Source organism: Pelodiscus sinensis, chromosome 15 (assembly GCF_049634645.1).
Source record: "Pelodiscus sinensis isolate JC-2024 chromosome 15, ASM4963464v1, whole genome shotgun sequence".
NCBI classification, from domain to species: domain Eukaryota; kingdom Metazoa; phylum Chordata; order Testudines; family Trionychidae; genus Pelodiscus; species Pelodiscus sinensis.
The window spans coordinates 11516026-11528987 of record NC_134725.1 but is presented as its reverse complement, the minus strand read 5'-3'; the positions used below and the strand labels follow the sequence as shown (position 1 = coordinate 11528987).

At 52.0% G+C, this 12962-nt stretch overlaps 1 protein-coding gene across 11 annotated transcripts in view; it reads right to left on the bottom strand.

The window, feature by feature from the left end:
- The window catches only part of NOS1 (nitric oxide synthase 1), a 175391-nt gene that overhangs the window by 40154 nt on the left and 122275 nt on the right, over positions 1-12962 (bottom strand). For all 11 annotated transcript variants that reach the window (XM_075898163.1, XM_075898161.1, XM_075898160.1 and 8 more), the window contains 8 exons: positions 12496-12641; positions 10499-10661; positions 9335-9426; positions 6222-6363; positions 5342-5481; positions 4595-4769; positions 2069-2170; positions 30-224 (listed from right to left, as the gene is read on the bottom strand). In XM_075898163.1, the coding sequence (XP_075754278.1) occupies positions 30-224; positions 2069-2170; positions 4595-4769; positions 5342-5481; positions 6222-6363; positions 9335-9426; positions 10499-10661; positions 12496-12641 (1155 nt within the window). The remainder of the gene's footprint in view (positions 1-29; positions 225-2068; positions 2171-4594; positions 4770-5341; positions 5482-6221; positions 6364-9334; positions 9427-10498; positions 10662-12495; positions 12642-12962) is intronic.

Below are 12962 nucleotides of genomic sequence, written 5' to 3'. Positions count from 1 at the left end.
ACTGGCAGAAGCCTGGCTACAGATGGTACCTGGTACTCGAAGGAGGGAGTGAGCCGGTAATTGAGCATTTCCTGGTGGAAGACGGGGGTGATGCTGCCGGACATCGGGGGGATGATCCACACCCAGTCGGCAGGGCAGCCTCCACGACAGCGGTACTCGTTCTCCATGTGCTTGATGAAGGACTCTGTGGCCGAGTGGTGGTCCACAATGGTCACCTTGTCGCTCTGTTGGAAGGAGGGAGAAGAGCCAGGAGTAGCTGCAGTTAATGCACCTTGGAGGATAGGGGTTGGCAGCTATTGTTAGGACCCAGGGCTGGGAGCAAAATGAGCATTCCCATGAAAAGCTGCAGTGGATATGAGGACAATAAATGGCTTCTGCAGGGGAGAAGTCAAAGGCTGAGAGATGTCTACTGGGCCTTCCAATGGAAGGCACCCTTCAGTGGCAATGGGGCAGGTAGGGTTGCCAGATGGTTTAACAAAAAATACTGACCACCCCCCCTCCCCCCAAAAAAAACACTAGGAAAAAATTCTGTTGAAAAAAAAAAAGGAGATCAAAGTTGCTAAGCAAAAGTTACACCACTCTCTCCTGTTTGGGGCCACACATTAACTGTGAATGCACCCACCCCTACCCCCGAGCCAGGCCCCCCAGTCCTCCCCATCCCAATGCACTCATACCTCCCTCTGATCCAGGTCCCCCTAGTGTCCCCTCAACCCAATGCACTCACTCCTACCTCTGAACCAGGCATCCCCAGCACCGGGAGTGCCCTGCCTCAATCAAATGCCTCTCCCCCCTCCACAAAGCCAGTCACCGGAGGAACGGGACAGCCGGGTAAATTAATCTTACTTTTAAAGTCGCCGTTCCTGCCGCCCAGCCCAGCTGCCTCGGCTCACATTGTGTAGAGGGAGGCATCATGTCCCGGGTCTCTGCTGGTCACGTGGGCCACAGCACCATGTGCTCCGCTCCCACCCTACCCCGGCGCCCCCCTAGTGTGGCACCTGGCAAGTGCCCTCTTCTGCCCCCCCTTCACTATGCCTCTGCTGTGCTCCTCACTCCCCCACCCCCACCAGATGCTGCAGGGGGAAATTGTCCTTGCCGGGCTTCCGTCTGAGCGAAACAGGAAAAACCGGACATTTCACATGTCCGGTATTTCCTGGGTTTTTTTTTACTGGACAGAGCCTGCAATTACCAGACTGTCTGGATGAATACTGGACACCTGGCAACCCTATCTGGAGGGGCCCTGTGGGAGGTGGGGGGAGCGGGAGAGGTGTGTCTAATTGAGAAAGCAGCCCTCACATTGGAACATCGAGTAGCCTGAGCTGGACACATAGGAAGGACCCCCAAACTCCGCTGTGGGCTGGCCAAAAGAGACTGTTACTTTTGGAGCCCAGCTCTGGGACCAGCAGCTGTTCCTTTCCTCCAGGGCTGTCCTCCCAGCTCACTCACGTAACACGCCCAGGAAAACAGCTCTTGGAAGAGGCTGCTCTGCTAAGATATTGCCCGTGTGCACACGCCGCCCTCCCAGAACTGACACACTAAGCTGGGGTAGGCTCCTCTCCATGTTCTCCTGGTGCCAATCACTAGCTTTGTCTTGGACAAGTCAAATTCTCCAGTCCCGTTAATTACAAATATGGACGCCCAGGGCCAGATCCTTGACCCCGCTGCAGCCTGTTTGTGCCACTCCTGCAGTGTAAAGGGGATGGAAATTCCCCCACAGCAAGGCTTGCACAGGGTTTGTGCAGGCAGCCTCCATCACCCAGCTGTGCCGGGCTCCGTGGCCAGTGTGTTAAATGCCACAGGGGCCACTCCTCTGCCTGGAACATCCCCAAACGTGGCACCAGTCCTGCTGAGCAGCACAGCACAGACTTTGGTCACTGTTGCCTCCGGGTCAGGACAGTGCTGCATGAAAGCATCTTAAACCACTAGCTGCCGTGGCCTGGGGAAGATCTCCCTATGGCTCCTTCCCAGCCAGGACCTAAGGTGTCACCAGAGACCAGGCTTGTTCCGAATCCCACACCCTGGGGATGGCTGTGCTGATGCTCCAGCAGTTGCAAGGCCTGCCCCTGGGTACCTGGTAGCTGTACAGAACAGCGATGTTAATCTCCACCAGTGCCTGGTCCTTCCACAGCGAGGAGGTTTTCCGCATGTCCAGATTCATCTTTTTGGCTACTTCCTGCAAAGACACAGTAATGAGTGAGTGTAGACTGAATACTGGCTGCAAAGCTGGAGAGTGAGCTAAGGGAGGGTCAGCCCCTGACTGAGAACCTCTGTAAATGGAGGCAAGTCTGCTGGGTACAAGTCTGAGGAAATGGTCTGCCTGTTTCATTGCAGCTCATTGCGGAGGCCTGGCTACCTCCTGTACTATCAGGGCTTGGCTGTGCCCAGCCTTGCACAGGGGCCATGGGAATTCCTCATGGGGAGGAAAGGTGTGATGCCCGCAGGCCAGGTGCCAGCTCATGCCCACGTCCTCATGCCTCACTTGGATACTGACAAACAGAGTGGGCTCACCTATGCGCTAGTAGTGTTAAAACAGGCATTCATTACAAAACTGGGCCTAGTGTTTAGGTTATTATGGCATAACTGTGAGTTGCTGCCTGCAGTACGCTCACTTGCAATATTAATATTTCATAGTACAAAGCTGTGGAGTCCAACATGCTAGCCACTAGCCGCATGTGACCACTTGGTTCGTTGAGTGTGCCTAGTTGGTTTGAATAATGTGGCTAGTTTGCTATAGCATTTTCAGAATAATGGGGCTAGTCCACTGTACTGCTTCAGAACTGGTTGGATACTAGGGGTATATAAAGCAACATTTGAGCCTTTTGTATTGCAAGCTTCCGTGACTGAAAATCACCAAGTCAGGAGAGAGACACTAACAAACGTACAGTGCTGATCTCCAACAGAGGCATTATGTCCCACCCCACAAGCAAAGCTCATTGACACCAGAGGAACTATTGTGGGACACTGAAGAGGACAAAAGACTTTGCTAATTGCTCTTACCCCACCCTGAAGAGGAGGCATGCTAGTGAATTCCTTTTGTTGGTTGAGTTTTGCAGCTCAAAGAGCAGGGGAGGCAGGAGAATAAGGGAAAAAAAGGCTCTAACAAGAAAGAATTGGATCTTTACGCAGCTGGGACTCTGAAGGACACGGATTGCTAAGCATATGCAAAAGATCCCTGTGATGGGGTAAGATCCCCACACACACACTAGGCCAGAAGGGGTTAACGCCACTCTGAGGGCCAGGGAGGCCACATCTCCGGTAGCCTGCTGGGCATGCTCCCACTGCTCGGGTATTAAAGAGGGCTGCTCAGGGTAGATGGGGCTGACCACTGGAGGAGAAGGAGCTCAGGTAGGAGCTCCTGAGCCACCCCTGCAACCAGAGCACCAGGAGCAGCAGCAACAACGCCGGGCAAAGGGGTCGCCAGATTGCGAGTGACCACCGGAGCTGCACGCGGAGGACAGCGTGGTGCACCGGTGGGGTAGGAAGTGGCCCAGGGCAGAAGATTGTCCTCTGGGAGCTCGGCTATTCCAGCAGGAATCCCCTCCGAGCTGGCAGCGAGAGCATTTGCTTCCAACAAGGCCCTGGGCCAGGACTTGGACTCGGAGGGCCTGGGTCCCCTACCTCTCCACTCCACCATAACCCAGCTACCTACATTTAGAGGAAGCTTACCTGGGAAATAAGCTGGAAGCCTGTTTACACCCTGAGGGAGTGAGGCTGTGTTTGTGACTAGGCCCGGGGGGCTGTAATTATCCTAATAGGGGTGACAAGACTTGTGACTAGGCCCGAGGGGCTGTAAGTAGCCTAACAGGGGCTGTACTGTGTGGGAAGCAACGAGGGGTGCCCCGGGCATTAGGGCACCCCGTGACAATCCCCCATGCTTAGCATGAGACAGCCCTGAAGGCCCCACAGAGCTTGCATTTATAGAAGCTTCTGGGTGGCTGCCCAAGTGCTCAGCTAATGGGGAGCACTGGTGTGTTTAGTACTGAAGTTTCTCCCTGTTTCCCTACCCCTGAGTAAATTCATGCAGGCAGGGCCAGACTAAAGGGTGGGCTAGCCGGGCAGCTGTCCATGGCGCCAACCCATGGGGGGCACTCAGCTCCCGGCGGGTTGCAGCGGCCACCCGGGGTGAGGGCCGTGTTAACCCCTGCAGCACCAGCCAGCACAGAGCTCTTCCCCCCGCGGCTGCAGGGCCTTGCATGGCCAGGCGCAGCTCGCCCCAGGCTGCGCGCCATCGGCGGTGGCCAGGCCGACTGGGCAGCGCATGCGCCGTGCGTCTGCCCATACACCCCGGGGGCGGGCCCACGCATGCATCATGCGCCCGGAGGCAAGGCCAAAATGGCTCGGGTTGGCCCTGAATGCAGGTAATTTACCAGGGCATGCTCAGCTCCAGGCTCCCCTGAGCATATTGCCCTGATGTGGCACAGGTGGCTGAAATTCACTTTTGTCCTCACAGCTTATTTAGGGCAGCACTTCAATTTCATTGGCTGCCCCCCACAAAGCACTGAGGGGCTCAGCTTGGCGCTTTGCTCCCCAGTAACATCCATATACCTCAAGGCATCCCAGCAAGCCCCACAGCAAGATTGTGAGAGGGCAAGGTTACCTCTAGCATGTTGTAGCGAGAGTTATCACAGTAATCTCGGACGCCAATCTCAGTGCCCATGTACCAGCCGCTGAAAGGGCAGGCAGTAAACTCCAGGCCTCCGATCTCTAGCAGCATGCTGGACACCGCTGGCAAACCGTACCACTTCAGCCCCAGGTCCTTAAACCAGGCAAACCTGCCGAGCACACGGTGAGGTCAGCCAGCTAGCTGGATCCTGATGGGGTGGGGAACTTCCCCTAACAGTTGTTCCATGGGACGCCTGAAGGCAGCTTTGTCTTACCATGGTTTTCACCAACCATCAGAACTGCTCCTGGCAACAGGAGCAGAGCCCTGTGGGGATCCCTCCCCCAGGATCTGACAACAGCAGCTGCTTTACTAGCAGCACAAGGGCATGGGGATGGGCACACCAAGGAGGTTGTGGGGAGGGGCAGGGTGTCAGGTGAATGGCAGGAGGCTCAGGGTGCAGCTGAGGTGACGTGAAACCAGCCCTGCCATCCATCCATGAGAGAGGGAAGAGGGTGGCTGGTTTTCAAGCCTGTGCCAGCTTTCCATGCAGAGTGGAAGGAAGCATGAAAGGGTGCCCCACTAGAACAAATTGGTGGGACTCTAGGTCTGAATGTGGCCCCTCCATGGAGCATCCCAACAAGGCCATGAAGAAGGTGCATTGTGAGAAGGCATAGATGGTTCTAAGGAGCAAAGTTCTGCAGAACCTCCCCCTCAGCGGCACTCAAACATGCTCTAGCTTACTTGGGATGCCTGATGGGTACTTCCAGCACCAGCTCCGGTGGGATCTCAAAGAGCTCCGGGTCATTGCCGTTGGCCTGGAGGAGGAGTGGCAGGACATCAAATCGCCCCTTGGGTGCCTTCCATCCCTGCTGGATGCAGATCTGCAGCCAAACAGAATTCATGTGAATATTCTCGCCACACTGGCTGCCCTGCAGTGTTACTGTCTCAGGCCTCTGGGCAAGGTGTGGGAGTTGCGAAGGGCCAGGCTGTTACGTACAACAGACTTCTCTTGGACTTTGTTTTTTAATAAGTGATGCCCCCACTCAGTCTGAGCCATATGTGAGCTGGTAGAGCTTCAGGCTGGGTCCCTGGAGAGCCTTCTGCAATCAACCAGTAGGTGAGAAGCAGATTCTCAGGATAGTGCACCGAGACTGGCTATTGGCTCAAATCCACAGCCCCTTAGGTCTTCACATTGGTCACTGCACTGTGCGTCATGAGCCACCAGCAACTTAAAGTGACAGTGACTTTAGAACCTCAGCCTCCTGCTCTAGACCACTGTCTGAGCTAATAATATCGGGGTGGTAGTCCATAGCAGTACAGAGGCTACAAAATGCAAGTTCTGGTTGCTCCCTGCAGAGGGCAGAGCTGCATGCACGTGCAAGCACAAACACAAGTTCACGTGGCAATACTAAGGGATCCTATTGGTACCACAGAGCTTCTCACGACCGGTCTCAGGAAAAGCAAAGCAAATCAGAGAGAATCCCCTAGATGGACTAGTACACTGTAGTATAATAGGCAGACGTCCGCATCCTGAGTTCCTGGGGAAGTCAGCCATGAGGAACTCCCCTACGGGACACTGACCACCGGGAAGGATGGATTTTTTTTCCTGTCTGCTGCTTACCTCCGTGAGCTCCACGTTGGCTGGGTCTCCCAGAATGGTACCATCTGGCTGCTTATAACCAGCATAGCGGATGAGCTGGGCATTCCAGACTCGGAAGTCATGCTTGCCATCTGTCCTCTGGGGAAATATGGTGATAGCAGACCTGAAAGGAACGGATGGGAGGGCACCAGCATTAGTCATGTGAAAAGGGGACAGCTGAGAGGGTGTGTGCATCTTGTTGAGACAGAGTGGGGCTGCATGGGTTGATAGACAGCCCTTGCCAGTGTTTACAGCACCTCACCCAATATGGCTTCTACCATGTGATTTTTGCTTTCAAACATACTTGGGAACAGATTAACCACCAGGAAGAGAAGTACCCTCATTGCGGCGGGCAACCTATGGCCTGTGGGCTGCTCAGAACTCACCAGGGTAAGCCCCTGGCAGGCCGTCAGACAGCGTGTTTACCTTGCATCCCCAGGTACAGCTCCCTATGGCTCCCCATTGGCCACGGTTCACCATTCCCTGCCAATGGGAGCTGTGGGAATCAATGACCAGAGGGTCCCTGTTGCCTGCACTAGGGATGTAAGCAGCTAGTCGACTAGTCCTTCGACTAGTCACTTCCCCCTCCCACCCCTATTGCTGCATCTGTCAGAGGCAGCAAGTGGTGAGCAGGAGCCAGTGCTGAGGGGAGCCAACTTAAAAGCTGGTTCCCCCAGCACCATCTCCGCAGGAGGCAGGGAGGGTAGCAGGGACTGGGCACGAGCTGGTCATCAGCTGATTCCCAGTTTGCACACAGTCCCAGATGCCATGCCTCTGCTTTTTAAATGTATGAAGAGCCTCCTGGCAGGGGGGGACCTGGCATGAGTTTGGGACAGCTGATTCCTGCCTCATGCCAGGTCCTCCTGCTGCACTCCAGCCTTTTTACATTTAAGGTTGGTGCAAAGTGGAGGAATCCAGTGCAAGCTAGGAATCAGCTGTCCCAGCTTGTAGGTTCCTAATACATTTAAAAAGCTGAAGCACAGTCGGGGGAACTCAGCATGAGCTGAGAATCAGCTGTCTCAGCTCGTGCCAGGTCCCCCATGCTGTGCTTCAGCCTTTTAAACATATTAAGAGCTTCACACAGCGTGTAGCCAACCTGTGGAACTCCTTGCCAGAGGAGGCTGTGAAGGCTAGGACTATAACAGAGTTTAAAAGAAACTAGATAATTTCCTGGAGGTTAGGTCCTTAAAAGGCTATTAGCCAGGGGATAAAATGGTGTCCTTGGCCTCTGTTTGTCAGAGGCTGGAGAGGGATGGCAGGAGACAAATCACTTGATCATTGTCTTCGGTCCACCCTCTCTGGGGCACCTGGTGCTGGCCACTGTTGGCAGACAGGCTACTGGGCTAGATGGACCTTTGGTCTGACCCAGTACGGCCGTTCTTATGTTATGTAAAAGGCAGAGCTGCAGTGAGGTTAGCTCCTGGAACTGGGAGCTAACCCCACTGTACAACTAATCCAATAAATCCATCGACTAGTCGATTAGATGATAAAACTAAATTTAACATCCTTAGCCTGCACCACAGCTCTCATTGGCGGCTATACTTGGGGATGCAAGGTAAGCAAACTGTCTGACAGCCTGCCATGGGCTTTCCCTGCCATGCTGTGTGCCCACAGACTGCCCATCACTGCCTGATGGTGTTTAGAGATGAACAGTCCAGTCTGCAGACTGGCAACAGGCAATGTGGATGGAAGGAGAGTTCTGTTTCTTTGGCAAATTAATCTCCCGCTCAGATGTAGCCCTTTGTTCAGTGACCTCTTGACCTGTAGATCAAACATGCCACCATAAATAGGGGGAGGGCGAGGTCAGTCCAGTGGGCGAGAAAAGGGAGAGGAGCAAAAGAAAGGAGGAGAAATACATAATATATTTCCCTACAGCCTTGCAACTAAAGACAGAATGGCCCAATGGGTAAAGCACAGGACCAAGAGATCTGGGTTCTGCTCCCTTGTCTACCATTGATTTACCCATAACTTTGGGCAGAGTTACCCGGTTTCTGTCCTCTTGGGTTCTCTCATGGGGGAAATGGGGCTACTTCTACTTTCCCACCTGTGTAAATCACAGGCACTAAGTATCATGATTGCTAGGATAAAGATTGCTTGGACACTGGGACCAATGCACTCTTGAGCACAGAGTCAGGTCTGATGCAGCATTGTGCACTTGCAGCTCAGTTGGTACCTGTGGCTGAGTTTTACTCCCTGCCTTAGGTGGAGTAGGTAGAAGGGCAATAGAGAGGTTTAATGTATTGCTCCTCTCCAGCTGGAAGAGAGAGTGGCCCAAGGGGGAGACAGTGAGATGGACACTCCTTCCTTTCCATCAGCAGCTACACAGACCCAGACTAAGACATGCTGAGGTCCTAAGGTATGTCACTTTTAAGAGGCCCCATAGCATTAACAAAACAAAAACAAAAGTGTATTGTTCTAACAGAAAGGACAATGAAACTAGAAATAATAAAATTGTATATTTGCGTATATGCCAGTACATAAGTGAGGATGCAACTAAACACAAGTAAGTTTTTTGTGCTTAGAGACTCCCCATAACCGGAGGCCCTAAACTCCAGCTTATGTAGCTTGTGCATAAATCCCGCCCTGACGATACCCAGACACTCCACCCTGGAACCTGGGACTCTCCAGTGATTTAGTCAAGGCACGTGGTAGCGTTCTGCTGGGGGGAGGCGAAGGAAGAGCCTTCCTACTGCATTCGAAGCGGTTCACAGGAAGGCTCTTCACTCTGGCCTGGCATGGCAGTGCTCCCAAGTGGGCAGGGTAGGGACACAGCCTGTCTTCATGCTCAGGAGGGTGGCTTACCCCACTTCCATCCCATGACAGAGAGGGGAGTCAATGGTCTCAAGCAGTATGCCATTGCACAACCGCTACCAAAAGTCAGTGCAGAGCTTATGGAAGATGCAACTAGAACTGCAACAGAAATGCACATGGAGCCAGCACAAATGAGCCTGTAGCCCTGAGTCCCCATCTAAGGGCAGCTCAGAGGTTCTCGGGCTAGCTGAGTGGGAGAGAGCAAACTCCAAGCCAAACACATAAAAGTTCACAGACCCTGGGACTGGGACCCAGGGCTCCCTCCCGGGGCCCAGAGGACTCACCTGAGGTTGCCTTTGTTGGTGGCATATTTGATGTGGTTGCAGATGTAATTGAACATCCCATGGGCTGTGGTGCAGTCTCGGGCATCAAACACCTGAAAGAGTCGACAGGGATTGTCTGCAGAACTCTCTCAAACAAGTGCATGTCTCCTCCAGAGCAGGCCCCGCACGCTGGAAAGCCCTTGGTGCTGATGCCATATTAGAGGCGAGGCTCTAGCTCACTGGATGCAGAGTCTAACACCTGCATGTTCCCTCTCACTGAAGTATCTCAGTGCCTAGTACCAGAACCCTGTCCATTTTGGGGAGCTAGATTCAGGACTGACACTAGTTCAAAGCTCTCAGCCTACTGCAGTCCCCAGAGTGATATAGCAACAGACATGTCCAGCAAACCAAAACCCACATCACCTCTGGTTCTGACAGTCGCCTGCAGTGTGAGCCAGAGCAGGAAGAGCAGGGATTGAAGCCAGGATGGAGGGGCCGTAGCGTGGTAGAAAGGAAGGTAAGCTAGGACTGACCTCCCTTGGCAGAGTTGTGCAGCCACTCTTGGGAATAGCTTCCTGCACTAGGCTTGGCAATAGCTAGTCCTTTCCTTTTCATGGCCAAGTGCTCCTCCCGATGAAAAGAAAAGAAACAGGAGGCTTCCCATTGTGTGAGAGCACCTTGGCCACCTAGATCCCTGCCGATACCCTGTTTGAAGCTGCTCCATGAATAGTTCATCAGTTTTGGCTTGACTGACTGACGTGTGTGAGTTGGCATACGGACCATATGTAACCCTGGTATAGCTCCTTTGACTTCACCAGAGATTTCTGTGTGGCTTCCATCCACAGCAGGGTTACAGTTTCTAAAGTAGCAGGTGGCAAGTAGGAGCCTAGGACATTTTGGAAGATGACAGTGTGACCTCCTAAGTCGTCTTTGCAGTTTCAAATGCTGACATATCCTCACCATCTATGCAACCCCCCCCCCCCCCACCCCCTGAACACCTTCTCTTCCAATGCTCTTTCCTCCTCAGAGCCCCCAAACAAGCCCCAAAGGATGGGATGATCCTTACATTTACTGACCAGTCACACGTGTGAGTCACTGTAGCCTTAGCATCCAGGGAAACAATTTTGTCTCCCTTGCTTCACAGTCCATGCTCACTAACCCTTTTAAGAGCAATTTGCTTCTTACCTGTAGCTTGGACCACTGAATCCTGCCTACGCAGCGAGATGCATTGCGCCAGGCATGCTTTGCGCCATAGATCAGCTCTGTGTCCCGGAGCTGGTAGCTGTCTGTGGCTTCAATTTCCTTGGTCACCTCTTCCAGCCGCTCCACGTGGGCCTTGGAGCCAAACCTATGAGGGTGGAGAAAGGAGAAGTGACCGACTCCGGATGGGAGTGTGAGGCACTGTGTGTGCTCAAGTTACCTGCCTGGTCCCGGTATATGTACACACATGCACATGCCAGCTGGAGGTAATGCTGGACCAGGCATGATAATTGTGGAGCCCCGGGTAAAATTCTGGAGGTGCTATATTGCAGGATAGAATTCCGTGCAGGGGATTCTCTGTGGCTGCCCGTGTGCATGAGAGTCTCCAGGCAGAGCACATGCTTGTGTGCATGTACACCTGTTTGTGTTCCTAGCCAGATTCTCACACACTGAGCACTCATGCAGACCACAGCCAGCACAAGGCTGTCCGACACACAGTAGCACATTTATGAACCCATAAATGCACATCTGCCATCCTATATTCTTTTGAGGGGAGCACAGATTTTAAACAACATGGCCCCTGGGTCCATGTTCATCTAGTCCATACAGAGCTAGCCATGACTATTGGCTAACCTTGAGCTCTGCAGTTTACTCAAACCATATAAAAACATAAGAACGGCTGTACTGGGTCAGACCAAAGGTCCATCTAGCCAAGGATCCTGTCTGCCAACAGCGGCCAATGCCAGGTGCCCCAGAGGAAATGAATAGAACAGGGAATCATCAAGTGATCTATCTTCTGTTGCCCATTCCCAGCTTCAGACAAACAGAGGCTAGTTCCTGATCATCCTGGCTAATAGTCACTGATGGACCTAACCTCCATGAATTTATTTAATTCTTTTTTGAACCTTGTGATAGTCCTGCCCTGTACAACATCCTCTAGCAAGGAGTTCCACGGGTTGACTGTGCACTATGTGAAGAAAAACTTCCCTTTTGTTTGTTTTAAACCTCCGATCTATTAATTTCATTTCATGATGCCTAGTGCTTGTGTTATGGAAACAAGTAAATAACTTTTCCTATTTACATTCTCCAAACCAGTCATGATTTTATAGACCTCTACTATGTCCCCCCCTTAGTTGCATCTTTTCTAAGCTGAAAAGTCCCAGTCTTTTTAATCCCTCTTCATATGGAACCTGTTCCAAATCCCTAATCATTTTTTGCCCTTTTCTGAACCTGTTCTAATGCCAATATATCTTTTTTTTAGAAGAGGCAACCACATCTGTATGTAGTATTCAAGCTGTGGGTGAACCGTGGTTTTATATTGAGACTGTAAGATGTTCTCTGTCTTAGTCTCTATCCCCTTTTTAATGATTCCTAACATGCTATTTGCTTTTTTGACTGCCTCTGCACACTGAGTGGATGTTTTCAGAGAACTATCCACAATGACTCCAAGATCTCTCTCGAGTGACTATAACTAAATTAGTCCACATCATTTTGTATGCGTAGTTGAGATTATTTTTTCCAATATGCATTACTTTGCATTTATCAACATTAAAAGTCATTTGCCATTTGCTTGCCCAGCCACTTAGTTTTGTGGGATTCTCTTCACAGCCTGCTTTGAATGTAACTGTCTCGAGCCATTTTGTATCCTCTGCAAACTTTCCCACTTCATTTTTCACCCCTTTCTGCAGAGCGTTTATGAGTATGTTGAATAGGATTGGCCTCGGTATGGACCCCTGTAGGACACCACTAGTTACCTTTCTCTATTTTGAAGACTGACCATTTATTTTGACCCTTTGTTTCCTGTCTTTTGACCACTTAACTTACGAGAGGACTTTCCTTCTTATCTATGACAGCTTAAGAAACCACCATATCTGAATTGGCATCCAGCGTTGATGGTAACAAGTCAAAGGTATTTTATTGCATCATGTAACTCATGTTAACAGCCCCCTAGCAGCACCACCTGTGAGTGCCAGATGACTTGCCTCTTTATGGAAGAGTAGTATTGATCAAAGAAGTCCTTAGCCAGGGAGAGCAGCTGCTCTTTTGTCCGGGTGTCTTCTGGCTTCCGGATATGCTGGGTGGGCGTCATTATGGAGCCCATGCAGATCTGCTCTGTACACGCACTGGCCTGCAAGGATGGAAGGGCCACATATGACCTTAGATTACTGGGTGCACCACTGCGTATGCTGGCGTGGCCAATGAGGTAGGCTGCACAAATGCTGATGAAATGGGTCTGCCATAAGTACTGGCATTCCCAGTGTGTTTGCTTTCGTGTGTGCATTTTTGGGGAGGTGGGGGTGTGAAGGCACTGAGCTCAGGCATGTAACTCAGGGAGGTCCCTCACCGTGCCTGGCCTACCACTGTGGTTCAGACAAGTGAGATTCATGAATCCAACCTCAATCTTTGTTCTAGTGCTATGTTTGCCTGCTCTCCCCCAAGTTGGTCTCCA